Source organism: Bemisia tabaci, chromosome 4 (assembly GCF_918797505.1).
Source record: "Bemisia tabaci chromosome 4, PGI_BMITA_v3".
NCBI lineage: Eukaryota > Metazoa > Arthropoda > Insecta > Hemiptera > Aleyrodidae > Bemisia > Bemisia tabaci.
The window spans coordinates 42,176,145-42,203,537 of record NC_092796.1 but is presented as its reverse complement, the minus strand read 5'-3'; the positions used below and the strand labels follow the sequence as shown (position 1 = coordinate 42,203,537).

Genomic DNA, 27,393 nt, shown 5'->3' with positions numbered 1-27,393 from the left:
GCGGCGTGGGACCTCAGATGCCGCTAGTTGTTCCTTTGGCGACTCCATGGCTCAGACTAGAGTACCTGTATAGGGAGAGTAGCGACAGATCGGTTCATGGAGGGCTTAGGGCCCAAAAGTGCAGCCACCCTTCTGAGCAACTTCTAACACACAAAATTTCACTGCCAGCCTACAGATTTCAATTCTAACCAAGATGGCTAAGAATGTATATAAATGAGCGTTCTTTCGCAAAAATAAGTAAATTTATGCAAAAAGTAAACCAAATACATGCTTTCTAAACGACGGTTCGTAACAATTGTATTTGTAAATCGCTCTGGACATTCGAAATTCATAGGTTGGCTGCCCTTTTGGGCCCTAACTTTATTCGCGGAGGCATCGGTGAAGGCCTGATGGACTTTCGGAGTTTCAGATCTGTCGCTACTCTCCCTATACAGGTACTCTAGCTCAGACACACCGCACCACACGACGCCAGTCCTCGATCGAAACGTTTGTTTCCTTACTTTATCCAACAGAGGTGGGAAGACAACTTCCAGGTCAAATTTTGTTAAAAATTGTGATAATCTGCTACTACATTGATGTTAAGATCAAGTCAACTTTGGCTCTACCTCCGGTTTAATTCGGTTTTTTAATCAATTTGTTTTGTCCCTGATGACTTGAAAGTTAATCGAAAATGCTGTATCCGTCAACAAATGATTACATCAGTGAAGAGAATATTCAGATTTTTCCATGACCGTAAATAATAAATAGCGATGAATCTAAAAAAGAGTATTAGTGTCAAATAACCTTTCATTTCATTTGAGAAGATGGCAAGCAGGTTTTTCTTTCGGAAGAATTTATATGGGCTTGAAATTCCCCAAATATCTATTACATTTTCCTTGCGTTCCATGTCCTGCGGTCTTTGCAAACCTTTGATACGTGGAAGCAGTTGTAAAAGTAGTTCAAAAGTCTTCGTGTTTTGCAATCTTTTAACGATGAATCACGAATTGATAGTTTTTAGTAAAACCTCTTTCCGACGAAATTTAATTTTTTTTTAAAAAAAATGCTCGAATGAAAGCCGAGAAGCTCCATCTTGTTATAATTTTGCATACAAGGATTCTACTTCAGAATGGTAAAAAAAGGAAATTTTACGAATAGTATTACATTCGAATTAGATAAACAGGAAAAACAAAGTCATCCCTCTTCGTATTCACTCGAATAACAAATAAAGCACTGTGAGTATAAAAATATGGTTTTAATATAAATTAGAATGGAAATATCAGTTATTCACAAAGGACGAAAAAATATGAGACGAAAGCCACAAACCAACATGAATCCCTCTCCATCGCGGAAAAGAGGAAAAGTACTTCCTCCACCAACAGAGGAACGAGAGGGTAAAACATAAATATAGCATAGTATGACGAAGAACTTCTTAAGGGCAAAATTATGACTAGAATAACAATAACTTTTGATCGCGCACCGATATCAATTGAATTTTCCCATCCATTGCAATTTATGAGGGAATTTGTGGGAAATAATATTTGCGGGCAGGGAGCAGTAAAGTTTGAATGTTCGGCAACTTTTACTTGTCCAATTGATCACCATCTCCGGCGGCTGTCAGTAATTTCTACGGGACTTTTGTGGTGGTAGGAAATACCCAAAGTATTGTCATAACTTTATCAAAAATTGAATTAATCCTTGATGGACGTATCTAATTTAGCAGCAGACATATTTGAAACTATTGCGTCTGGCTCCTGCAAAAAGAGACTAGAATTGAGCCGTGCAATAGATTGATTTGACCATTGGTGGAACAAGTTTATGATTTCAGGTCATTACAGTCCAACTTCGACCAACAAATAATCTGTAATTTGCTTTAAAGGTAATATTGAACACAGCCGACCTCAGATCTTATAATTCTATAGAGGAAAATCAAAATTCAGTCCTTAAAATGTTGGACAGGTTCATGTTGAAATCCTAAAACGTGGCTCAGGCGCGTCTATTTGTTTAAGTTGGGGAAATATAGATTGTGTTTTGCGCATGGCTTTTTAATCTCTCTTCATTTTCCCCTGCTTGTCACTTCGATGTACTGTGTGATACATTTTAGTTGTAGGGAGGATAGATTTTTGGTCCCCAGCTTGGCGGGTTTTGCGTGAACATTTCTTATGGTGGTCCTCTTCTTCCTCTTGACATCTTAGGCACCAACCATTGACGTTATCCGGTAACTGCTTTCTAGTCGTCTCCACCAGTCATCACCTCCATGAACTCTGGAAAACAAGCACACTCGGATTATTCAACATCATGCAGACAGATCTTTTCGCAGAGCTTGTGATAAATAATTGAGTAGCATTGTGAATTTTTTAGCGGTTTAAAATCAAAAGAAAAGGTAGCCACACCGGGAAAAAAACACATTGGATCTAGAGTCCAGACTCCTAAAAACATCAACAAGAAAAAGTACTCTTGATTCAATCAGAATCTAGCTTGAATCAAGATACAAGCCTCTTAATTTAAGCGGATTTCGTTTTGATTCAAGCAAAAATCCGATTGAATCAAGAGTATTTGTTCTTGTCAATGTTTTCAAAAGTCTGGATTTTAGATCCAATGTGTTTTTTTTTCCAGTGCAGTAGCTATAATCAGGAAATACTCGAAAAACTAAATCACCAATCAGTGATACATTCATATTTGCACTGGCAGCTCTTCTTGGATAAGAATTTGCATTCAATTTCCTGAAGTGGAAGGAACCATGGTATAAGTGATGAGCGATGTCATTCTCTTTGTTTTTCAAAGGCGCAGTTCTCCTTTAATATTGGATGCGGAAACTTGGTGTTTGGACAGATCTTATCATTTTTTGCTGATCTGTAATCTGAAATCATCTAAATAAAATTCTGTGACCAGCGCAACTGATCCAGTTGCTCCCAAATCAGTTAGAGACCCCCTTGAAAAGTGTCGGGTTTCGTTCGGAAATCCTGCGTTAAACTCGCGTCTGTCGGAGTTTGATAAGGACTGTTTTCCTGTGGCGAGGCGTGAATGATGGATTATCGATATTTTTCCATTTGAAGCTATGGTAAAAAATCGATTATTAACTTGTTCGTTGCGAACACCCTGATTATCGATCTTTTTCCACAGGATTAAATGGCAGATCAATTGATACATCGCAAAGCACGCCACGCCACTGCTGTTTTCACGAGGATTTCAGGTCGAGGGATGTAAGTTTTTGTCGAAAGACGCACAATAAATACATATTAAAGTACACCTTATCGAGCTTTTTTTTTTGTCGTATGTCTTCGGACGGAGCAGTTTCTGGAGTCGTGAACTAAGCCACTGCGGCAAAACTTTTTTCGAGGCACGCGGCGCACGACGATTATCGGCATAAATACTGTTAATGGCTGCGATTAGAAGTCCACCCTACGATGGAAACGGGAATTGAGTACAGATTTCAAGCTCCGTTGCCAACAGTTAGAATTTCGTCCCTTTTTCCACGTCAGTCTGAACTCGTCGAGCTATTTGAAAGCCGGATATCCTCTCTGTCTCAAGAGTACATTCAATCGGATCGCATTTATCAAACAGGAACGAGCGCGCACTGGAAAAAAAACACATTGGATCTAGAGTCCAGACTCTTAAAAACATCGACAAGAAAAAATACTCTTGATTCAATCAGAATCTAGCTTAAATCAAGAACCAAGCCTCTTAATTTGAGTGGATTTTCTTTTGATTTAAGCTTAAATCTGATTGAATCAAGAGTTCTTTTTCTTGTCAATGTTATCAAGAGTCCGGACTCTAGATCCAATGTGGTTTTTTTTCCTGTGCGATTACGGTGTTTTCAAATTGGTGCAACCTCTCCTTTTCTCTTAAAAATACTTGTTATAAGTACGGTATTAAAATGTACACAATTATTTTCCTTTAAAGTTAAACATTTTTCAGTGGGAAGCCAAAACTATTTGCTACTCTGGGAGATTTTTTTAGATAATCATGAAGAAGCAACGTTTTTACAACATCGTAATCGCGCCGGTTCCTTTTTGCTAAATGCGGTCCAATTTATCCTTGAAGGAAAGAGAAAGAAATAATATTGGGCTTTCAAGTAGATAAACCCATTTAAATCGGTGTAAAAAAATTGGGATAAAATTCGAAACGAATTTCCAATTGTTTAATTCGGTTTAACTGACTCCATCTGCCCATTATGCTTCTTTCTTCATGTTACCTTTTAATTTACCCTTGAAAGAAGAAGGAAGTATACATATACTGGGCTTCGAAGTAATCAGCTGCCATTTACAGGAAATAAGTGTATCTGAATGGACTATATTTTGCATTCAGGACCTACAATTTCTGGCTCATCCGTGAAAACGTTTATGTGCATAGAGAATTTAATGGTACATACGTTGTTTCGCAATTGAGCCTGAGAGAATTAGCAGTTCTTAATCGCCAAGTGTAATCCAATTGGCCAATATACAAGGTTTGAACGAGAAAAAAAGTCACGTGTTTTCCCCTCTGAGTCGCACTTAGAAAGTGGTTCATAACGGGATATTCGGAAATCAACTGTTGTTGCAACGAATATTTTTAACACAGATCGAATGTAAGATAGAATATACAAATGCCGTCGTTTTTGTATTTCTGTCATTTAATCAACGTTATTTATTAACACCTAAACCTTCTTTAGGTGTTGATTTCTGAACTTCTCGTTTCATTATCCGGTTCCCTCTTGAAAGTTTGAGGAGAAAATGTTGGATTGGAGTGCATACCTTGTTTAGGCCCATCGGTGAGCAGACTGATTTTTTTCTTTCTCTAAAAAATATCCGGACGGAGGGGATTTGCAACGTCGCGAATGCTGTTACGTGTTTTTGGAGCGAATCCATCGGTATCATTGGTCGCGCCCGCTGAGAACTTTGATAACTTTCAGGGGAACAACTGAAACGATCCTGTACAACTCTCCACAAAAAAGGGGGAAAATGGCTTGCTGAAGTTTCATGCTGAATCCGTGGAGAAACATAAATTTCTCACGTTCGAAACCTCGGAGGGTCGACAATTCCTTGCACCTCCAGCTAAATCCAATATTGAGAGGTGGTAGCACAGCGTTGTCTACTGGACCTCAAAAAATAGTAATAATATTAAAAAGTCCTCCCCCCCTCCAAAAAAAAAAAATTAATTCAAATGAATAATTTTTTTAAAAACATCCTAAAACACACCGAGAAAAAAGAATCGTTTTTTTATAATGCTCCTGCGGCCGAGAAGGACACCATGCTGTTGCGCTGAAGAAACCCGCCCAACGAAAGTTCAAATGTTGCCCAATATCTCTCTGATCAAGTATTCATTTTTTAGCAAAATTATACATATTTCGCCTTAAAATTTTCAGATTCTTCGATGAAATTGCAAATAAATTTTTTCTGAAAATCGAGAAGAGACGTATTTACCAGTTCTTCAAAAAGTTTATATTCATTTAAAGGATCTTTGGCAAGACTCTGAAGATCTTCCGGGCCGACTTTTATATGGACGTATTTCTGTCAAACGGAACTATGTGCATTATGACGTGAGCCCTGTCATGCATATATTCTCATGGGTCTCAGGGTTCATGTCTTAATGCACATAGTTTCGTTTGGCAGAAATACATCCGTATGATTTTTGCACCGCTCGATTGCGATAATCTTTAGATGAGCCTGCTTTTTTTAGATTAACAAGGTGGTGAACTGGTACTAGGTCCACACCATTTCGCAGGGAAAACAAAGCCCAAAAGTTCAGTTTAGATTAACCCAAGGGGGCCCGCAAAGCATGCAACAGAGAGCGCGAAGCACCCTCCGAGGGTAGGATCGACTCATCATGGTTTCATTCCAGTCATGTAGATATGACCCGTAGGTTCCACGAAAAGAGGAAACATGCCTTTTTTTCGGGAGGCTCTCTATTTGTGTTGTTCGTAATTCCCGGAAATTCCCTCTGAACTTTCCGGAAAAAAATCGGAACTCGTGCCTTCCCGGGTATACACCGGGCGCATTAAAACGGGAATGTTGGCACCTGCGTTTGACCCCACGACTGCAGCCTGCCGTGCTATGGAAGAACGCCGTATGAACATTCGAGAGTTGCCAAATTTCCTCTGATAAAATGTTTATTTTTGAGGAAAATTATGAATATTCATCCTTGAAATTTTCAGGAGCTTTAGATCAAAACACGAACAAAATGCTCTGAAAAATTGGAAGAAAAATACTAATAAGTTTACCAGGGAATTCATGTTTTATCAAAGACAATTTGGCAACGCCTGAAGGTTCATACGGCGTTTTTCCTTAGCACGGCAGTGCAGCGTCCATCCCGGGTGGGGGTGGGGGGCTGAGTGCGACCGACTCGGAGTCCACTCTTTTCGTTTTGAAGACACGAAACAAAAAAACAAGGGAGCACAAAATGAGATTTAATTTATGACCACCCGGCCGCCGCCTCCTCGCGGCGCTCGCGTCCTCCGGGCTCAAAAAAGTTCGAGCCCGTCCAAAGTTTTCTGCGACTCCCCCCCCCCCCTTTACCTTCCGTTTACGTCACCCTTCCCCCGCACTCTACTTCGGCATTCCTCGCGGACTTTTTTGTTTCCGTCTTTTTTCATCTCGTCCCGTCGGTGTGCGAGCGGGATTGCATGGAGTCTGTCAAGAAGCGCCGCCGTACGAAAGAGGAGGTAGACATTCTGGTAGTGTAGAGAATTTACCTTTTTGTGTAATCTAATTCCGAGCGAAGGTGGTTTCAGTTAGAGCGGATAATCTATTGGATGAGGGAAGTTAGAGAATGTCCGGGGGAAAAACAGTCGCGTAGAATTGACCATACAACTATTCCTGATTTTCTTTATCGATCATATATTGAACGTTTGATATACTACAGTAACTTTTACCCGAACTTGTGTCACTGTAGCGAGTGCCTACAGTCGTAACTACTCCGTAAGTGTAAAAGCACACACTGGAAAAAAAACACATTGGATCTAGATTCCAGACTCTTAAAAACATCGACAAGCAAGAGTATTCTTGATTCAATCAGAATCTAGCTTAAATCAAGAACCAAGCCTCTTAATTTAAGCGGATTTCGTTTTGATTCAAGCAAAAATTTGATTGAATCAAGAGTATTTTTTCTTGTCAATGACTCTAGATCCAATGTGTTTTTTTTCCAGTGTACGATTACGGCCCAAATGCTGTCCATATATTATTGCGTCCCAACTGCGTCCATATTATTTTAAGGAGAAAAACCAAAAATTAAATTTAGAGTTTTAAAAAAGATAGGTATGCAAAATTTTTCAGCTCAAAACTGAAAGATAGTGCATAGCAGAGTTTTTATGCAATCTCAAATTCTAATTTTTTTATTTTTCTCGATTTTGTTTCCACCTCAGAATACCAGCACTATTCTATCAGCACCTAGTTTTAAGTACCCAACTCATCAATCGCTAATTCATGGTATCCGCTTTTTTTAGTAAATTGTCATTACCGTGACTTCAGTCGGGGTGGAAGTTAATGCTGGCACTCAATATGTGAGCTCAAATGACTCCTAAGTTAGAATTCCCTAAAATAAAAATGTTTGATGTTGAAAGACATTTACCGTCAAAATCAACTGTGCCGGATCCATCAGAGTCAATTTCTTGAATCATCATGTCCAGATCTTCCGTCGTGATTTTGTCATCGAGTTCCTTGAGAATCTCACGAAGCACATCCGTTGTGATGTAGCCATTTCCTGAAATCAGAGTGCAAACATTAATTCGAAAAACTATCGACCGACGAAAAGAATAAAGTCGTAAAGTCTGTTATAAAAGACTTTCAAAGGCGCATCATTAAGACATGATGTTATAGATCGTTTTCGATACATCAAATAGGTGAGATTGTATCGATATCGATTGGTCCAACATGTAAACATATAGCCTCATAAGTCAATCGAGTAATCTGAGGAAACGTGGTTTTTCTGATAGATTTTGTATTCTTATGAGTATTAAATAGCATCGCAAGGTGAAATAGTCAGGCATTTTCTCATTTTCAGCTTTTCCGACTGAAATCCTGAAAGTTTTGTTTGAGCTTATGTTCTATTGTTTTGAACCAAACGATACATCGAACCACTATCGAAAACGATCTATGACGAGCGCAACCGACCAGTAGAACCGAACGGTCAGCCATAGCAGGAACTTAAACTGAAATAGGTGCGCCTTCAACTCGATGGATAGGCAAGAGCGGGTACTCAGGAGCCCCAATAGTGGTATCGATTCAAAAGTGATACCGAGCTGTGGTATAAGTACGAGTCGCGGCTACGTTCCGTTTTTAAGTCAAGGCTTTTGCCGCCTTCGTTTCCAGCGATGCGATATTTCCATTAACATCCGTCGTAAAAACTCGAAGTTCAAACGGATGTCACACGGGACGGGAATTAAGAACCTCACTACATGTGTTAACTCGTAAAAATGTCATGCAGAACACGCTGCAGACACATTAAGAATCGCAGAATTTAATTCACGAGAGGAAAATCAGCGTTTGCCTCACTCGTGAATTCAAACCGTCAGAAACCGAAATCTACATGGGTCAAACTAGTCACTAAATTACTTTCATGCATTTTGCGATTTTTAGTAATGTTTTCAGCGTGCTAAAATGCCTGCATGCCAATTTTTTCACGGTAGAGCTCTACTTGTTTTTGGTTTTTTTTTTGAAAACTTCAAACGCCCGAAAATATACGCCCCACGCGAAACAGGCGACGTGGAAAGTTAATCGTATTTCACATTACACTCATTCCAGTGCACCAAAGGTGCGGTAATTGTACTCTATTAATATTCGTCGGATCTCGGTCCGTTTTTCCGTTTTGGTGTTTCTGTTTATTTTGCTCCTCTTTTTTTTTCTTTTTCTTTTTTGCTCAAATGAGCTGAAATTATTATTCACGGCGCTTCTGACTCTCATTTCCACGTGTTACTCTTCTTCTTTTGGCAGCCGCTCACGGCGCGACATGTGGCCCGACCCAGACCTCTTACCGCTCCCTCACCCCCTCTTCCCTCCCCACGACCCCTCCCCGCTGTCGGCGGCAGCCACGCTTCGGACATTCTCGCTAAAGAGTTCGCGCCGCGCCGGCTTAGTTAGCCTCATAATTAGTCACTTATCCAAAGCTTGCATTCCGTCCCGATCGGTTTTCAGCCGAATGGATTAAGTTATAAGATCGCGGAAATATTTATGTTCTTAGTGTCGAGCATCTCGACTAGAGTACCAACGAAGGGAGGGTATCCTCATGTCTCTGCCGCTCTCTGATTGGCTCATCAGTTTTATGCTTCTCGTGGGGTTCTGAAAGACCAATGTAAACGAACCCATCAAGAGGAATGGAGATGTTGCATGTGTGAGGAATTTGCGATAAACTGGTGGTTCTTATATAAAAGTTCACGAGAAACACGATGGTGCCACTGGTTTTCTCTGAAATCAACTCCCAAGCTCAAAAAAGCTCTCAAGTTGAGGCCAAAATGGAAGGGATATCCCACGCTATCCTGAGAGTCCACCTCTACATGAAGACTAACTCTCCATGCAAAGATAGGGAGTAAATACATTAGCAGGGTTGCCGTGTTTTCAGTTTTATAGTCCCCAAATAAAGTGGCAGCCCTGTCAATGTATTTGCTCCCTATCTTTGCATAGAGAGTTTTTCTTGATGTAGAGGTGGATTCTCAGGATAGCGTGGGATATCCCCTCCATTTTGGCCTCAAAATGAGAGCTTTTTTTGAGCTTGGGAGTTGATTTCAGAAAAAACCAGTGGCACCATCGTGTTTCTCGCAAACTTTTACATAAAAGCCAGTAGTCGAATCGCAAATTCCTCACACATGCAACATCACCATTGAACCGCGTTTAGCAAAATTGCACAAAGTCGTATTTTGGAAAAAAAAAATGAGTCATGAGTAGTTTTGAATCAAACGGTAGTTAATTTCATTTAGTCGAAAATTCAAAGTTTGAATAAAAAAATATTCGTTAAACTTTGCTAATTCTTACTATCGTGTCTTGTGGAAGAAAAAAACTTCATACCTCCTTTTCTCGGTTTAAATTTGATGCGACTTAGTAAGTTTCTGTCAAACGCGATCCATAGTATTATGTAAATAGTGATGAATAATACTACAGAAGAAGTGTAATAATAATTGTAATCTTCCGTCGCATTTCTAAGGCGCAATGATACAACTATTTGAACTCTCCGGAATGCGTGAGGTATCACGTCGCATTTGAAGGCGTTTTCAAAACAGCAAAGAACCGATATCCGGATAATCGTCTTTCAGAGTTCATATTATTTTTTTTTTTTTTTATTTCTAACCACTTGTTTATTTATAATCCTCCTATAAAAATTACTCACGTGCTATATACAATTCTAGCTGAAGCGCACTTAAGCTATGCATTCATGACTGCAAAAATGTTACCGGAAATCGAAAAGGCCAGCGTGCATAAAGGCAATTTCAATTGTAATCTTCCGTCGCATTTCTAAGGCGCGATGATACAACTATTTGAACTCTCCGGAATGCGTAAGGTATCACGCTGCATTTGAAGGCGTTTTCAAAACAGCCAAGTTCCGATACCCGGATAATCGTTTTGCATACTTCATATTCTCTTGTTATATTCCGTACCACTTGTTTATTTATAATCCTCCTAAAAAAATTACCCACTTGCTATGTACAATTCTAGCTGGAGCGCACTTAAGCTATGCATTCATGACTGCAAAAATGTAACGGAAATCGACAAACCCGCGTGTATGAAGGATATTTCAATTGTGATCTTCCGTCGCATTTGTAAGGCGCAATGATACAACTATTTGAACTCTCCGGAATGCGTGAGGTGTCACGCCGCGTTTGAAGGCGTTTTCAAAACAGCCAAGTTCCGATACCTTGATTATCGTAGGCGATCAATTATTCTAGGCGAAAATTTGGCCACCACAAAGTCGGATGTGACCCCTTGTGCAGCGCGGGACGACGCAGTGCAATGTGGGTTCAGGGTTCCGTGAAAAGGAGCGAGCACAGGCTTTTAGAGTCCCTGCTCTTCACCAGCGTCCCCTCCCCCCCCCCCCCCCGCCACCCTCGACATGTCCCGATCCAAGCCCGGGACTATTGTCGTGATTCGCTCGCGAGAACTTTAGCTGCCAGAGTGGATTTCCTGATACGTCCCCGGAAAGATGGTCAGAAGAGAATGAACAAATTGTAAAGGAATCTTCTGATTTATCTCTGCGGTTGATAACGCGCTCGGGTAACGAGTTTAGGTTAAGTCGTCGAGATGCGTGTCATGTCAAGACTTTATTGTTTGTTGCTGATTTAAAGGCATTTAATATTTCAAGCCCAAATGAATAAACGACCTATCTCCTCTCGTGAAAATACCGGAACATTAGCTTTGCTCACAAAAACAGCCTTACCATACCTTTTTTTTTCGGGGTGATTACTCGATGATTGAATATAGTTTGTATTTTTGTTTCAACGATAAAATGTCTGTTACTATAAATAGAGAGGATGAACAATGACATGACTGTAGCATTAGTTTAGTAAAGATTTAACCAGAAGATACACACGCGATCTCAGTTCGGAGCGAAGATTTAACGATTTGATAGACGTGATTTTTGTTTCAAGGGAGGTTTTAACGATAAAATAAACGTGTTTTTTGTTCGTTGAGGATTTAAAGAAAAAACCGTATTTGGAATTTTTATAAGGGGTAAAGATATAAATATTAGCCCAACGAAATTTTTGTTCAGGGCGAGGATTTGGCGATACAGTTTTGTAATTTTTGTTGAACCAACACGGAAAAAACAACTTAGCGCCAATTCCTAACACTAGGTAAAATAGCGCCAATTACAGGCAGTAGGGCTGAATTCTGAAGCTTTAGGGCTAGACCCTAAAGATGTAGAACTAAGAACTACTGCCTATAGTTGGCGCTATTTTACCGAAAGTATTGAGGCTCAGTGCTAAGTTGTTTTTTCCGTGAATAATTTCATAATGAAATAAGGGTCACTGTTCAAAGAGAGCATCGCTGAAGAATCGAATATCACTTTCGTTTGGCAAGGATTAAACGGCGGTATATCCGCAATTTCAGGCCAGAGCAAGGATCTGACAGATCCAATTAACGTAATTTCTGTTCGGGGCGAAGATCCAACGATAAGGCGTACATATTTTTTTCAGGGCGAGGGTGTAACGATCGTCACGGAATGACAACCCCGCTTGGCGTAAATTGAAAAGCGACGACGCTTATATAAGGTGTCTAACCCGCTCCTCCGCCCGTCCCCCTGTGCTCGTTCCACTCAAAGACGTTCAGGGAAGCGCAAATTCATCACTCAGTTTTTTGTATTTCCCACTCCCATGTACATCTATGCGCTCCATCCTTCTGCAGGAGCAGCAGCCTCCCCCGCCCGCAGCCGCCCGCAAGGTACCTCTCAGAAGAAATATGAAATTCGTCGGAAAGCTCCACTTCTCGCTGAAAAATTGAGGTCCTCGGGGGAGATGAGGGTTGCTGCCCTATCATCCATTCCTATCTCATGTCCTCCTACCGCATTAACACATGCTCGAGGGAAGTGTCCTGTGTTCTCTTGATTTTTGGAATTGGTATCGGAGGAATTCGATTAAATTCGAACGTCTCGTCTCCCTCTCCAACTGCATCATGGAAAATGTGTTCTTTTTTACACGATCAGTCGCAAAAAAATAGATCCTTGCAGTTTAAAAAAAATGACTCCAAGGACCAAAATTGTGAAGTTGTGTCGTAACAAGTTTAAAAGGGGCCTGTTGCAAACTTCAACTAGAGCTATAAGAGTTGTTTCTTATAGAAAATGCTGCAAAAATCACAATGAGCACAACGGAAAAGTCTGAAAAATACTGCACAATCTCCGTTAGGAATATGCGTTTTTTAAAGCTTTCCGCTTTAAAAACGATACTACGACACAGGTGAACGTTTGGTAAGAAAATTATTTCTATCTAACCCTCGCGCACTTGGATGCTACGCAATATTCAACATATGTGACGCTTCCGCGCGTTAATCGTGAGGAAGCATCATGGTCTTTATCAACGAAGGAAAACGTAAATATAAACACAACGATTGCGAGGTAGCCGATTTTTTTTGCGATCATGGTAATAGCAAATTGGCAATGAGGAATCAGATAAGTTACGAACTATAGCACTCGCCATTTCATGTTTTGTCTTCAAAATTCTACATCGGCGCGTGTCATTTACGTCCTCGAGAAAGTCATCAAGGTCTGAATTTGAAATCAAAATTTTAAATATTTTTTAATTGAAATCAAGTTGTATTGAGGATAAAATCATCAAACAAGACACGTCGGCAGCAAATTCAGCAATTCGCTATGATATCCTGACTGATGTACGCGTACGTAGTCGTTTCTGTTTCTATCGTTGAGACTCTTTTGCCTCGATAAAATAGGCTAGCCGAAAGGAATTTTATCCCCGGAAAGGCCGCGGAAACGGGAAAAAATCATGACAAAAAAAGGGGAAACGGGCGATCTCTCTTTGACTCCAAAATACGCTGCCGTCGGACAGTGCCTCGTTGTCCCGCGCTGTGTTACATTTAGAAATTAACAGATATTATTAATGTCTGCCCGTGCCGATAGCCGCACGGACTGCGCTAGTCCCCCGCCGCGTCGTCGCCAAAGTTCATTTGAACTGCATTTTGCAAATCGGAACCGCAGTTTCTAGCTCATCCGTAAAAACAATTATCCGCATGAGGAAATTGATGATGCATACTTGGTTTCTAAACTGAGCCAGAAATTGTACCTCCTAACAGAACCGGGCCGTGCGAAAACCGCCAATGTCCATTTTTCCAGTCTTAAGTTTTTTTTTGTTTTTTTTTTTTTTTTGAGTTTATAGTACTTTTCGGAGTTGGTTGCAATCACAAAAGTGGGGTTAAAACTCGTCTTCGGGTTTTCTTAATCCCAAAACGAGTCCTCTCATCACTTTCATGGTTGTACCAACTCGCATCGGTCGGTTGCATTTTTTCGTAATGCTTTCCTCACCACTCTATATTCATCCTTTAAAAACATAAATCCTGAAACCCGATTCGTTTCTCTTTGAAGGAGAGAAAGAAGTCCCCGAACTTCAGAAACCTTTCAGTTGAGATACGTGGTTCTAGGTCGGGACCAAACGCATACCCTCAATTTTTTAGATTTTCTAGCAGAGTGTCTACAAGCCCGGAAATAGTACTAATTTTTTAAGGGCGGTCCGGAAGTACTGATAAATTGTGGAAACTCCGCAAAAAGGTTCGGAATTTTTGTCATTTTTGTCGCAATTTGAGCGAGAAATTCTAATTTTTGAAATTTTTCGAATTTTGTCAAATGGAGGTACTGAAAAAGTACCACATTTCTTGGGAATGTACCTAAAAACTACTGTAAAAGTACTACATTTCTTGGGAATGTACCAAAAAAGCACTGTAAAAGCACTAAAGTTATTGGGAATGTACCAAAAAGTACTGTAAAAGTACTGAGTTTTGGCCAGCCTATTTTAGTAGACACCCTGCCTGTGGATTTTCTGCTCCTTCAAATGAATTTTTTGGAAATTTTGATGTTTAAGAAAATTGATAGTCGTCAGTGGATAGCAACTAATAGTGAGGGAGAAGTCAATGAATTTGAAGATAAAGGAATTATTGCAACCGTGTAAAAGCGGCATCAGAACTGCGTAAACAATGCCCCGCGTTATTTACCTTAAAATATGTATCATACGGAGCACCTCATCTTCTAGCTCGAGTAAGACTTTGCAACATCCCGACTCCCCGACTCTTGCTCCGGCGGCCGTAAAGACCCATGTGCGCTTGGGTGGAAAAATGTCGGGGCGCGGGAAAACTCGCGAGTTTAATTATGCTCGGCGAGTTTTAATTACCGTCCGAGCCCGGAAGCAGTAAAGTCCGATTTCCGCGTCTCGCGCTACCACTCTCCCCGCCCGTAATTTGTATTTAGTGACTTTTTTCCCGACGGACAAATGCCGCCTCCCCGGAAACCGACTCGTAACTCGTGAGCACCCAACTTACGACCCCGGTAATAACGGGACTCGTGTCCGTCCACAAATAAACCGGGACAGAGCCGCTACCGGCCCGGAAAATCCGGAAAATTGAGGCCTCCAGCTTGGCAAATTCTTGAAACCTCATTTAAAAGCTAGAAAAGTCAGGGTATTCTGCCTAACCTTGAAAATTCAGAGAATGCCACTGTGGGACCCGGAAAATCCAGCGTCACAAATTCTCGAAGCCTCCATGAAAATCTGGAAAAATCAGGAGATGTTGCCCAACCTTGAAATTTCAGAGAATGACGTCTTGGAACCTAGAAAATTAAGGATTCCAGCGTGACAAATTCTCGAAACCTCATTCAAAATCTTGTAAAGTCAGGGGATTCTGCCCAACCTTGAAATTGCAGAGAATGGCGCCATGAAACCTGGAATATTAAGGCTTCCAGGGTCACAAATTCTCGAAACCGCAATGAAAATCTGGAAAAGTCAGGAAATGTTGCTCAACTTAGAAAATTCATATAGAGTGCCGCTGTGAAACCAGAGAAAGTGTGTCTTCCAGCGTGACAAATTCTCGAAACCCCAATGAAAATCTGGAAAAGTCAGGAGATGTTACCCAACCTTGAAAGTTCATAGAATGCTATCGTGGAACCTGGGAAATTGTGGCCTCCGGCCAAAAAAATTTATTTTTTTCTACCAAACTGACAAGTTCCGTCCGCGAAATGCAGGACCTCTGCTTTTTAAGTTCTTGACTATTGGTTTTTTTCAATTTCAAGCAACTTTCCGTTACTTAATGTATTTATTAAAAGCTTAGATTATAAGACTAGAAACTCATGACCAAAAGAAATAATTAAAACAAGTTGGATTTTGCAATCGCTAGCGATAGCAATATTCGTCATGGGAACGTTAGCTTCTGGGATATGAAAATGTTAAGGTACAGTTCGTTTGTAGTATCTTCTGAATTGAAGGGGCTATGTAATTTTGTGTTGACATCTCTTTTTTAACATTTTTAATTATTTTCTTTGCATACAAGAAAGCTGTTATGTACCAATTATTTATTTTCGTTGGATTATATATGGTTTTCGGAAGTTAACGCATTTAAGTTTCAGGTTCGCTTTTTCGGCGTAAAGTATACATAAGGTGTCCCAAAAGCACCGGGATTTGTTCTGTAACTTCGAAAGTAAGATAGATACAGACATGATCTTGATCTCATTTTAAAGATCAACTCAATACCCATCGATTAAAACCAAGATCAGCTCAATCGGATAAAAATTGACCGAGTTATGGCAATTTGAAATCAGCGAGGAAAGTTTACGCCTACGGTTTTTAAGGAAGATTCTTCATCGCCGTAAATCGAAAAGTCGGCCTATAAAGTGATGCTTATTGTGTTTTTTTATTTTCGAGGTGTCATTTATCAACATTTTGTACCATCAAACACAACAGTTGACAGTGCGTTTTATTGCATAGTACTAAAGGAGTTGAAAATGCACATTTCCCGGAAACGGTCGGACTTGAAAGCTTCGTGGATACTCCATGAAGACAATGCGCGGCCTCACACATCGAGCTTATAACACGTGAATTTATGAGTAAAAATGGAGTTGAAACAATCCCTCATCCCCCTTATAGCCCTGACTTGGCTCCATGTGATTTTTGGATGTTTCCTACGCTTAAAAAGGAGCTTCGCGGACGAAGATTCGTATCGAAGACAAAAATCCAGAATGCAATTCAAAACTTCTTCAACTCCATCCCAGAGGAAGAATTCAGGAAAACAATGTTGGATAAGTGGCAAGAGCGCATGAAAAAGTGCATCCGGTTTGATGGACGGTACTTTGAAAAGCAAAAGGAAGTTATGGAAGATTCGGAGGAAAGTGGATACGAATATTAACTTTTTGAATCCTGGTAAGCGAAAAATCTTCCTAAAAACCGTAGGGGTAAACTTTCCTCACTAATTTCAAATTGTCATAACTCTGTCAATTTTTATCCGATTGAGCTGATCTTGGTTTTAATCGATAGGTATTGAGTTGATCTTTAAAATGAGACCAAAATCATGTCTGTATCTATCTTACTTTTGAAGTTACAGAACCAGTCCCGGTACTTTTGGGACACCCTACGTATGATATTTTTACTCTACACATATGCCCGAATACGCATCATAAGGGACCTATGTGCTTCCTAAGTTGCCAAGTATTAATTATTGTTAGATAATTGGTCTAAAACATTCAATACAACCAGTAAAAATTAACTGTCGTCTACGAGATTCGAACCCCCGCTCGCAACAAAAAGGATATGAGTGAGGCGCTAACTTGGCGTCTCAAACATCCGAGCTATCTCGACGCTCATTCTCGATTGGAGAAAAGATAACAGTTAAGTGATCTCGGACGCTGAGCGGGGCTTCACAAAAGACGACCTTGACATCCGGCCACTGCTGTTAACAGACAGCGAATTAAGCGCATTTCTCTGTGAGACATTGTTTGCCTATGCTTTCATGTGTCACAAGGTTCATCTCAACATGCATTTGCTATCGCGGCAGTAAACTGAGGCAATATTTCTGTATTCATGGATTAAATCCATCAATCGAGTTCTGATTTTGGCTCATATATCCGTAACGGGTCCTCCAGAACAATTTTCCGCCTTGTACGATGGTTATTATTTCTTTATATCTATGTTTAAAATTTGAGGTGGGATAATGGCGGCTTCTCAAGAGCAACGAGGTAGGCGATCTTTTGCACCAACGAACAGAAAACTGATGGCGAAAAATAGCCAATGAAAACCTCCCAAAAAAAGAATTTGCCTAAAAACGGAACTTCGTGGTTCTGCGCAGATTTACCAGTCAGACACGACATCTCAAGGTGGAAAAAAACTCGCTGAAAGCGAAGTTTAGAAATCAACACAACTTGACGTAGAGACATGATTGGCTAAAAAATACAACGGTTTTTGATACATCGGAAAATCAACCAAAAATCGGAGACTGGGCGAAACGCTCAAGGTCGCAGAGGTATAGGGAATCCCATAGCGAAAGCAACGGAACGATTGTAATATCATGGGAACTCCGTTCCCATGACAATAATCTTTTCCTGCTCTCACAAGTCGTCTCGAGGAAAATCAAAACTTAATTGTTTTATTTGAGTCCTCGAATTGTAGATTTTTCAATTTTCGAAAGATTCCGCGAAATTTTTTCTTTTTTCTTCCTTACTCCCTATTAGAGGTAAGAACAATGAAAAGTTATGGGATAATTTGGGGGATTTTATATTCAAGAACAGTGAAAAATCATGAAAGTCAAGGAAGTCCAAGAAATCTTATTACCCGGGGTCTCAAATACATGGTTTTTGGCGCCTAAGAAAATTATGAAAGTCAGGAAATTTTCGGCGACCTGAAAAAGTCAAGGAAAGTAAGGCAATTTATCAGTAAAATCAGGGAAAGTCTCAAGAAGTTTGTTGGCTCAATTAGTCGGAGAAGTGTAAATTAAAACCAGTTTTCAAAGGGAACTGCCGGAAGTAAGAGAGAACGACAGCTAAGACAAACGCAACCGATCCAACGGACACTCATGCTACAGAAATGAATCGAAATTTATTCGCCTTCATCTCATGAGGTAGGCAAAAGCGGGTACCTAGGAGCTCGAATAGTGGTATCAGATGAATGTTGATAAATGCACTGCGTTTTGTTTGCGGCACGGTTCTTTTTAAGTTTCAACTCTAGGTAGGTTCTGTATTTTGAAGGGAGGAACATTATATGCTCATTCTAGAAAACAACTTATGTGTCATCACATTCCTGATGCACATAGGTGCTTCTAACAATGAGCTAATAATAGAGGTTCCTTATTGCAAAATATTATCCAACTGATACCTTCATTATCGTAGTTCATTGGCACTACATTTAAGCCAAAATGAATTATAAACTCTATTATAGTTTAGAAACAACGTATGTACTATTAATTTCCCCTTGCACACAAGCGTTTTTACGGATAAGCCAGAAATTATTGTTCCTTTTTGCCAAACGTAGTCCATTTATGACCGTCCACGGGGGTTCGGCTTCTTTCTGACTATGCCTAGTGGTCTATTCGCTTTTACGAGCTAACAGATTTTTTTCCTTTCCATTTCCAAGGAAAGAATACTACACCTTTCAAGAATGCAAGGAGGCGTTACCGTTCTAACGTTGGTAAATCCGAGACAATGTGATTCGTTTTAATTAAGACGTCAAACCCAGCGTTAATTAATATTGAATTATATCTTCTTGGCTCTGTTAATTTAAATCTTCATATTTTACTTAGCCGTCTGCACTGCTCCGCTGAGGAAAAGCACCGTATGAAAATTCGATTGTTGTCAAACTTCTCCCGATCAAATATTTATTTCGAAAGAAAATTATGTCCAATTTATCCCAGGATTTTCAAATTCGTTTAATCAAATTGGGAATAACATATGTATTATCTGAATAAGTAAAAGCAATCGATCTGAAGATACTCCAAAAATTCGCATTTTATCAGATGAGATTCGGCAATATTCGAATGCGTATACGGCGTTGTTCTATATCACGGCAGTATATTGCCGTGCTAAGGAAAAACGCCGTATGAACCTTCAGAAGTTGACAAATTTCCTTTGATAAAACACAAATTCCCTGGTGAACTTACAAATATTTTTCTTCTGATTTTTCAGAGAATTTATTTCGTATTTTAATCTAAAGCTCCTGAAAATTTCAAGGAAATACATGCATGATTTTCCTAAAAAGTAAACATGTCATCAAAGGAAATTTGGCGACGCTCGAATGTTCATACGGCGTTCTTCCTTAGCACGGTAGGTACAGGGGGAGCTCGGAAGAGCTTAGAGATGACTCGAGCGCAAGACAGTTACGAGGAAAAGTCATGGCTCCTACGGTCTATTAAAAAGCGATTAAGTTACCCTCTTTGTCGTAAAGTCGGAAAGCTTCCTTTAATTCCGCTTGCATTGCTTCCGCATCCTCAGCTTCTTCCTCCGTCAAAAATCCGGCAGCAAGTGTCACGAACTCTTCGAATTCCAGCTCCCCGGAACCTGAAATCCGATCCAATAAATTATGCTCACAACTGAATCCGTAACGTTATCGCTAGATCTCTAACTGCTAAGGTGGATTGATGAACGTGCCAAATATCGCTTGACAAAACAATATCAAGTTGCTGTCATAAAAGTAAACGCCATTTACAAAAAAATCAGTTCAAATACGTCATACATTCCCTAATTTTCCCTCGTGTTTCATTTTTTCCAAGCGACGTAATGCATTGGAACTCCCCGTGAAATACTTCTATGGTAACACATATTCCAAGTTAGAAGAACGTTACTCAGCTTTCTGTTGCAAAAACAATGCATTGTAAGGAATTAAGCAACGCAAAAATATAGTTCGGCTGATTTTTGTTAAAGCTACCCAAGTAGCAGTCAATTTTTTTAGTCGCAAATATTTATCAGCCGAATTTTTGAGATCGATCATGACTGATAACACAAACTCGTGTCGTTGCAAAGCGAAATCCCTTCCACTGGAGGTTTTCGAAAGCTTATCAATCCATCCTGTCGGCCATTATTTCTGTTATTTTGGAACTACAATTTCTGGCTCAATTTAGAAACAACTTATGTACCTTTAATTTCCCCATGCACTTAAGTGTTTTTATGAACGAGCCAGAAATTTTAGTTCCTGATTGCATAATTCGGTCCAAATTTAGATCGAAATATTCCTGCATCAACTCACCATCAGCATCGACTTCTGCGATAATTTCCTTGAGCCTCTCCTCGGAGACCTCATGACCCAACATCTGCAGGATTGTGCCCACTGTGTTGGCCTCGATGTAGCCCTTGCCCTGGGCGAACGCATCGAACGCCCTTTTGAGCACTAAATGTGAAAGAGAGGAAAAATGAACGAATATCATTAATTTTCACTGATTAAATGAAGGGAATTCTAATGATTACTGACGGCGTTAATTTCTGGGACAGGTTTTAAACTTTTTGCGTCATTTTTTTAAAAAAAAATTCACCACTGTCACACGTAGCTACAAGTTTACGGTTAGCTACAAGTGAAAGTGGTGAGTTTTTCAAAAAAATAACGCGAAAAGTTAAATTGTACTTCCACTGTTAGTCGAAATTTGCATCACAGAGTTTAAAACCTGCATATTTTCATATCGCCGTATTTATTTAGGCAAAGCATAAGTATAATTGATGCAAGATAGCTTCAGTTCACGAATTAAATTGGAATTTATACTGAGCAGAAGTTGGCGAAAACAAAAACAAGACAATTGTTGAACGAGGCCAAATCGAACTTAAAAATGCCTTGAACGTTTCGGGGTGAAACTAGCCCCCTTGTAAACTAGCTAAAAATGTAAAAATTATGCAAAGAATCTGGATTATCATGTTGGTGTTAACACCCTTTGGGTTAATTTTATGTTTCGCTTCTTTGCTCCTAGTTGACAAGGGGGACACAACCGTTGAATGTCCTAGGCATTTTGATGTTTTTTAAGCCCTGTTTATGCATTATTGTGTCTGTTTTTGTTAAATTATTCGGGCTATTTTTGTGTATTGTAGTGTCTAAAAAGTTGATAATCACCGTCCATGAAATGAAAAGGTAGTTTTGTAGACGAAATAAAGACCTAAATCACATGATTCTATGAGCCATGATCTACCCGGGAGTATACTTACTTTATAAATAATTTAATTATTCTTTCATTTTTTTCAATTTTGCTTTTCATTCCTAATCTTGGGTTTCATTTGTCTGTTTCAGGTAAGTGCTGAAATTCTACGATTGTGTGTTGCCGGCACAATTCCTGTCATGAGTTGACTTTCAAACGTAAAAAAGTTAAGATTTTTAACTTTTCTATTTTTCTTCGAATCATTTCATTTCAGTCAGTATTTCACGTTTTCTCCATTTCAAGGAAACGGCTTTTCTCAACTTGGGTGAATTTATAGAACTTAAACACTTTCTGGCCCATTTAACTATTCCACACGGTCATTAATCGATGGTTCCCATGTAATTTATTAAGGCACGCATCATTTAATCGCACTTAAAAGTAGCATACGTGAATACTTACATGCTATTTGATCCTTGTCCAAATCTTCCTGCAACAAAAAAAGAGTCGTACCTTCACATTAGAATGAGTTTTTATCAACGTATGCCCGTAAAGCTTTCAGAGGAGATCGCTGAATGTGGCATCTATTTAGAAATATACATCGCTAATCTTCATTTATCAAAGCAGGTGTTCTCACTCAGAATCGATTTTTTAAAATGAATTGAAATGAAGGATATAATACTGTTGCCATCTTTCAAAAAACGCCTTTGAAGGCATCATATTCTCGATGCATGTAATCGAGTCATGAGCCTCCTTTGACTCCAGTTTATCACCTTGTAAGATTGAAGCGCTGCGGATGGGTTCTGTCATAAAAAACTACGATACAATGTTAATGGTGGACCGTAGATTCTTTTAGAAGTATGTAAATATAACATTGTTTTTAACATAAATGAAGTTAATCAATTCCTTGTCGAGAATCGAGACTGGTCGACGTGACTAGTTCTCAGTTTTTTCTTGCTTAAAAATAAAAGGAACGACGTATTTGTGCTGAAAGGAACTTTGTGTTCTTGTTTTAAATCCAAAGATAATATAAATCACGCAAATCCTAAACTCACATAGTTCATTTTGATTATATTACTTTATTCGTAGATCCGTTGAGCGTAGCGTCCAAACATGAGTCCACAATAGCATAAGTTCTGTTTAACCATCGGTGGTTAAATTTTAAAAAGAAAAAAGTATTTCAATTACGTCGTTTTAACATGTTCGATAATGGTTTATTTGTTGTTGTTTTAAAGGGAGCCACCCAAATATCTTCCAAAAAAAATTTCATGAATACCCAATTTTTACCCAATTACCCAAAACCTAACCTAAACTAACCTAGCCTAACCTAACCTATTAGTTAAAGAAATGTCATACTAAATTCCGAGAAAAATCTTAAGTACGAGTAACTTTTAATTTTTTAATTTTTGGAAAGTAATGATGCAGGAGCGGAATTTTCGGAGGTACATGTATTGAATAATTGATTACATCCCGAGAAAGACAAGCCTCGAGTTTGCTCCTCTCTGGGTAGTTGGGTTCATTTAACAAAGTGCCAATTCAAAAGATGCGCATAAAACCGTATCGAAGCCACCGCAAGTAATTCCGCTAATAGTCGGAGGAAACTGCAAATCTCTCCGTGGACCGGGGCATTTCCGCATTCCAGTATCCCAAAAAGCTGCCCTGACCTCCGCCCGATCCTCGGAAATCCCCCCGGAATTAACCGGGATACAATTGAAATTTGGCGCTCACGAACGCTCGGACCAGCGAAAGCTCGAGTGCTGTTAACACTTCACGTTGATCGCGGGAACATAAAAGCTCCAACCATTCCCGATCCGCAGGAAAAAACAATTACCGTTACCTTGGTCCGCGTTTCAACTTCACAAAAATTGCTAATTCCCCGTTGTTAATCCCGTTTCCTCTCTAATGGGTTCCGCAATCCCTGAGCCTTAAAAGCAGCCGGTTACAATAGCTTAAGTCTTCCGTTGATGGATCGGTTAAAACCGAAAGCAGGTCGGTGTTCCCTGACGATCCTCTCAGGAACAGTCCGTCAGTGTCGAAAGGGGATTTTAAAAATGAATTAAAGTAAATTAATTTAAGGACGCGCAATACCCTCTTCAAGTTTATTGTTAGACAATCATAACGATTCATACATTTATGAATAACACAATATTTGTTATCGATATTTCATATCGAAATCTTGGTTTCTCTTCCTTGGAATTTAAAGGAAAATGCAGGTAACTAGTTTTTTTAAATTATTTTTGCAAACATATAAACAGTTGAAGATCGAAAATGCGCACCTCCAATAATTAAGACTTAGGACTTATTCTTCCAGGTTTGGTTTTTTCGGTGAAAATACCATGTCAATAGTTCTAGGTTTTTTATGAAGTGTTTTTACTTATCCAACCACATTCCCAGAAATTTCGAGGATGTATTTCAGTTTGTTTTCTCTTAAAAATGAGCATAACTGGTGACTTTTTAACATTCCAACGGAGATATACATTTTCGACTCTACCGTCTAGCCATCGATTTATGGATATTGACCGTCAACGGGGAAATGAACCTCAGTCTAGGAGGCAAAGTGTTCATCAGAGCAATTTGTACTAACTGGATTAAAAAAATCAGAATTTGACTTTTGGATAGAAAAAGGTCAATAGTATCGTACAGAAAATTTTGCGAGTATGTAATAATTCCTTTTTGTGCCTACGGAAGTCGTAAAGATACATTTCTGGTGAGTGTTTATTCTGCTCTTTTCTTTATCCCCAAAAATGCGTAGAGTAAAATAGTTCTTGTTTATTTACCAAAACTATGCTCAACTTGAAGTAAAACGATCGGGTAAATTTTATGTCTGCACACATATTCGGTATTTTTTCAAGCAACAAAGAATTTTCTCAACTTTAAAAACATTGTGACCACGTTGGTTCCCTTCACTGGGAAGTGAACCTCACTCAATTTTGAGTTCTTGCAAACTTAGGTATCATTTCCCGCGGACGGCCACTAACATAATTTCTACCATCCGCAGAAACCAGATATCGTCAGAGAATTCCATATTGTTTGGAAAAATCAAGAAAATAAGAGAAAAATTGGGTTAGAAAATTAAACAAGTGTCAATTTTTTCGCGCAAAAGATCAAGAGATCTCGTCCAAAGTATCAGGAAAAGTCAGGATTATCCCACATTCCATTTTAATAGACACCCTGATAAATGGAGTAGGAAAAATTCGTTTCTTCGAAGGAGAGGAGGAATCGTTTGGTATGGAAGCGGAAGTCTCCATAGCAATTATTTTGGCGGGAAAAGGGTTAAATCCGGCGGCGACAAGAAAAGGTTATGGATCAGGAAATTCTTTCGATCAGGAAAGTGTTTCGAGCATTTTTCAACCATTTTGATTGTTAATTTTTTTAAGCGAACGGATGCCAATTTTTTCACGCAAGCAATCAGGAAATCTCGACTTAAATGTCAGGAAAAATCAGGAAAATTTAGAATTCAATTTTAGTTGATACCCTGACGAATGAAGATGGAAAATCCCAATTTTTTCAAAGGAGAGGAGGGATTGTTCGGTATGAAAGCGGAACTCACCATGGCAACCATTTTGGTGGGAAAATTGTTAAATCTGGAGGCGAGAAAAATCAGTCATGGATCAGGAAATAGTGCTTCAAGCACTTCTAAAAATTTTGTCCAATAACTATGTTGATTTTTTAATTGAGACGAAGGTCAATTTTTTCGCGCAAAAAATCAAGTGATCTCGTCCAAAATATTAGGGAAAATCAGGAAAACATCAGAAAAATCCAAGATTTAACTTTAGTAGACACCCTGACAAAGGACGTTAGAAAAATCCCAATTTTTCCGAAGGAGAGGAGGAATTGTTTAGTATCCAATCGGAACTCACCATGGCAACCATTTTGGCGGGAAAAGGGTTAAATCCGGAGGTGAGAAAAAAGGGCCGTGGATCATGAAATTCTGAGTGCATTCTTTTAGCATATTTCAAAGATTTTGATTAATTTAATTGAATATGTTGGTTTTTAAATGTTACAAGTGTCAATTTTTCTGCGCAAAAAAATCAGGAAATCTCGCCTAAAATACGAGGAAAAATCAGGATTATCCAAAATTCAATTTCACTAGGCACCTTGACGAATGAAGAGGGTAAAATCCCAATTTTTCGAAGGAGAGGAGGAATCGTTTGGTATACAAATTGTTTGGCGGAACTCACCATGGCAACCATTTTGGCGGGAAAAGTGTTAAATCTGGCGGCGAGAAAAATCGGTCATGGATCAGGAAATAGTGCTTCAAGCATTTTCTAAAAATGTTGTCCAATAACTATGTTGCTTTTTTAATTGAGGCAAAGGTCAATTTTTTCGCGCAAAAAATCAAGTGATCTCGTCCAAAATATTAGGGAAAATCAGGAAAACATCAGAAAAATCCAAGATTTAACTTTAGTAGACACCCTGACAAAGGACGTTAGAAAAATCCCAATTTTTCCGAAGGAGAGGAGGAATTGTTTAGTATCCAATCGGAACTCACCATGGCAACCATTTTGGCGGGAAAAGGGTTAAATCCGGAGGTGAGAAAAAAGGGCCGTGGATCATGAAATTCTGAGTGCATTCTTCTAGCATATTTCAAAGATTTTGATTAATTTAATTGAATATGTTGGTTTTTTAAATGTTACAAGTGTCAATTTTTCTGCGCAAAAAATCAGGAAATCTCGCCTAAATTACGAGGAAAAATCAGGATTATCCAAAATTCAATTTCACTAGGCACCCTGACGAATCAAGAGGGTAATCCCAATTTTTCGAAGGAGAGGAGGAATCGTTTGGTATACAAATTGTTTGGCGGAACTCACCATGGCAACCATTTTGGCGGGAAAAGTGTTAAATCTGGCGGCGAGAAAAATCGGTCATGGATCAGGAAATAGTGCTTCAAGCATTTTCTAAAAATGTTGTCCAATAACTATGTTGCTTTTTTAATTGAGGCAAAGGTCAATTTTTTCGCGCCAAAAATCAGGAGATCTCGTCCAAAATATCAGATAAAATCAGGAAAATATCAGAAAAATCCAAAATCTAACTTTAGCAAACACCCTGACAAATGACGTTAGAAAAATCCCAATTTTTCCGAAGGAGAGGAGGAATTGTTTAGTATCCAATGGGAACTCACCATGGCAACCATTTTGGAGGGAAAGGGGTTAAATCCGGAGGTGAGAAAAAAGGGCCATGGATTATGAAATTCCGAGTGCATTCTTCTAGCATATTTCAAACATTTTGATTAATTTAATTAAATATGTTGGTCTTTTAAATGCATAAAGTGTTAATTTTTCTGCGCAAAAAATCAGGAAAATCTAGCCTAAAATATCAGGAAAACTCAGAATCATCCAAAATTCAATTTTACTCGGCACCCTGACGAATGAAGAGGGTAATCCCAATTTTTCGAAGGAGAGGAGGAATCGTTTGGTCTACAAATTGTTTGGCGGAACTCACCATGGCAACCATTTTGGCGGGAAAAGTGTTAAATCCGGTGGCGAGAAGAACACAGAAAAACGCGAGCGGGACGCACTCAAGGGCCACGGCGATGGGGGCACGGGACTCGATTTCGGATTCGGGACTCGCGGCTCGGCGGGCTGCGGCGCGGGCGACAAGCTAAAATTACTCCCCCCGCCGCGCCGCCCGCCCCCGACGCGGCGCATCGCGCCTCTTGCACCGACGAATTTTAATCAACTACACTCCAACAGCTGTTACCTGCGCTACGGGCTCCCGCTTCCAATTCTTCCCCGGTCCCCGAGTGTAGTTATTTTCAATTTCAATGTTTGCCAACTTATCATTTCCCTTTTCCGATAACCGACTAGACAAATATTTCCCCCGACGCCACGCCACGCGGCTCCGGTCTTTTGTCGCCAGCCGAGCTCGTTTCCTCCGCGCTTAACTCGACTCCTTCCGCCGCCCCCCCCCCCCCCCGGCGAAAGCCACCCCCCGAGAG

At 39.6% G+C, this 27,393-nt stretch overlaps 2 protein-coding genes across 6 annotated transcripts in view; one reads left to right on the top strand and one right to left on the bottom strand.

Annotated features, from left to right (window-relative positions):
* LOC109033572 (uncharacterized) overlaps positions 1-27,393 on the top strand; it is a 186,413-nt gene that overhangs the window by 49,050 nt on the left and 109,970 nt on the right. The gene's annotated exons all lie outside the window — the stretch shown is intronic.
* On the bottom strand, positions 1,213-27,142 carry LOC109033575 (troponin C, isoallergen Bla g 6.0101). Of its 4 annotated transcripts, none has more exons than XM_072299887.1 (6): positions 26,898-27,142; positions 21,918-21,945; positions 20,588-20,728; positions 19,774-19,902; positions 7,522-7,653; positions 1,213-2,240 (listed from the first exon to the last, which is right to left on the bottom strand). In XM_072299887.1, exons 1-6 carry the CDS (start codon positions 26,907-26,909, stop codon positions 2,206-2,208), a joined length of 477 nt encoding a protein of 158 aa, XP_072155988.1. In that variant the 5' UTR covers positions 26,910-27,142; the 3' UTR covers positions 1,213-2,205. The 4 variants fall into 4 exon arrangements, with proteins under 4 accessions (XP_072155988.1, XP_018901794.1, XP_072155987.1 ...); XM_019046249.2 differs by lacking the exon at positions 26,898-27,142 and adding an exon at positions 25,637-25,753; XM_072299886.1 differs by lacking the exon at positions 26,898-27,142 and adding an exon at positions 25,316-25,411.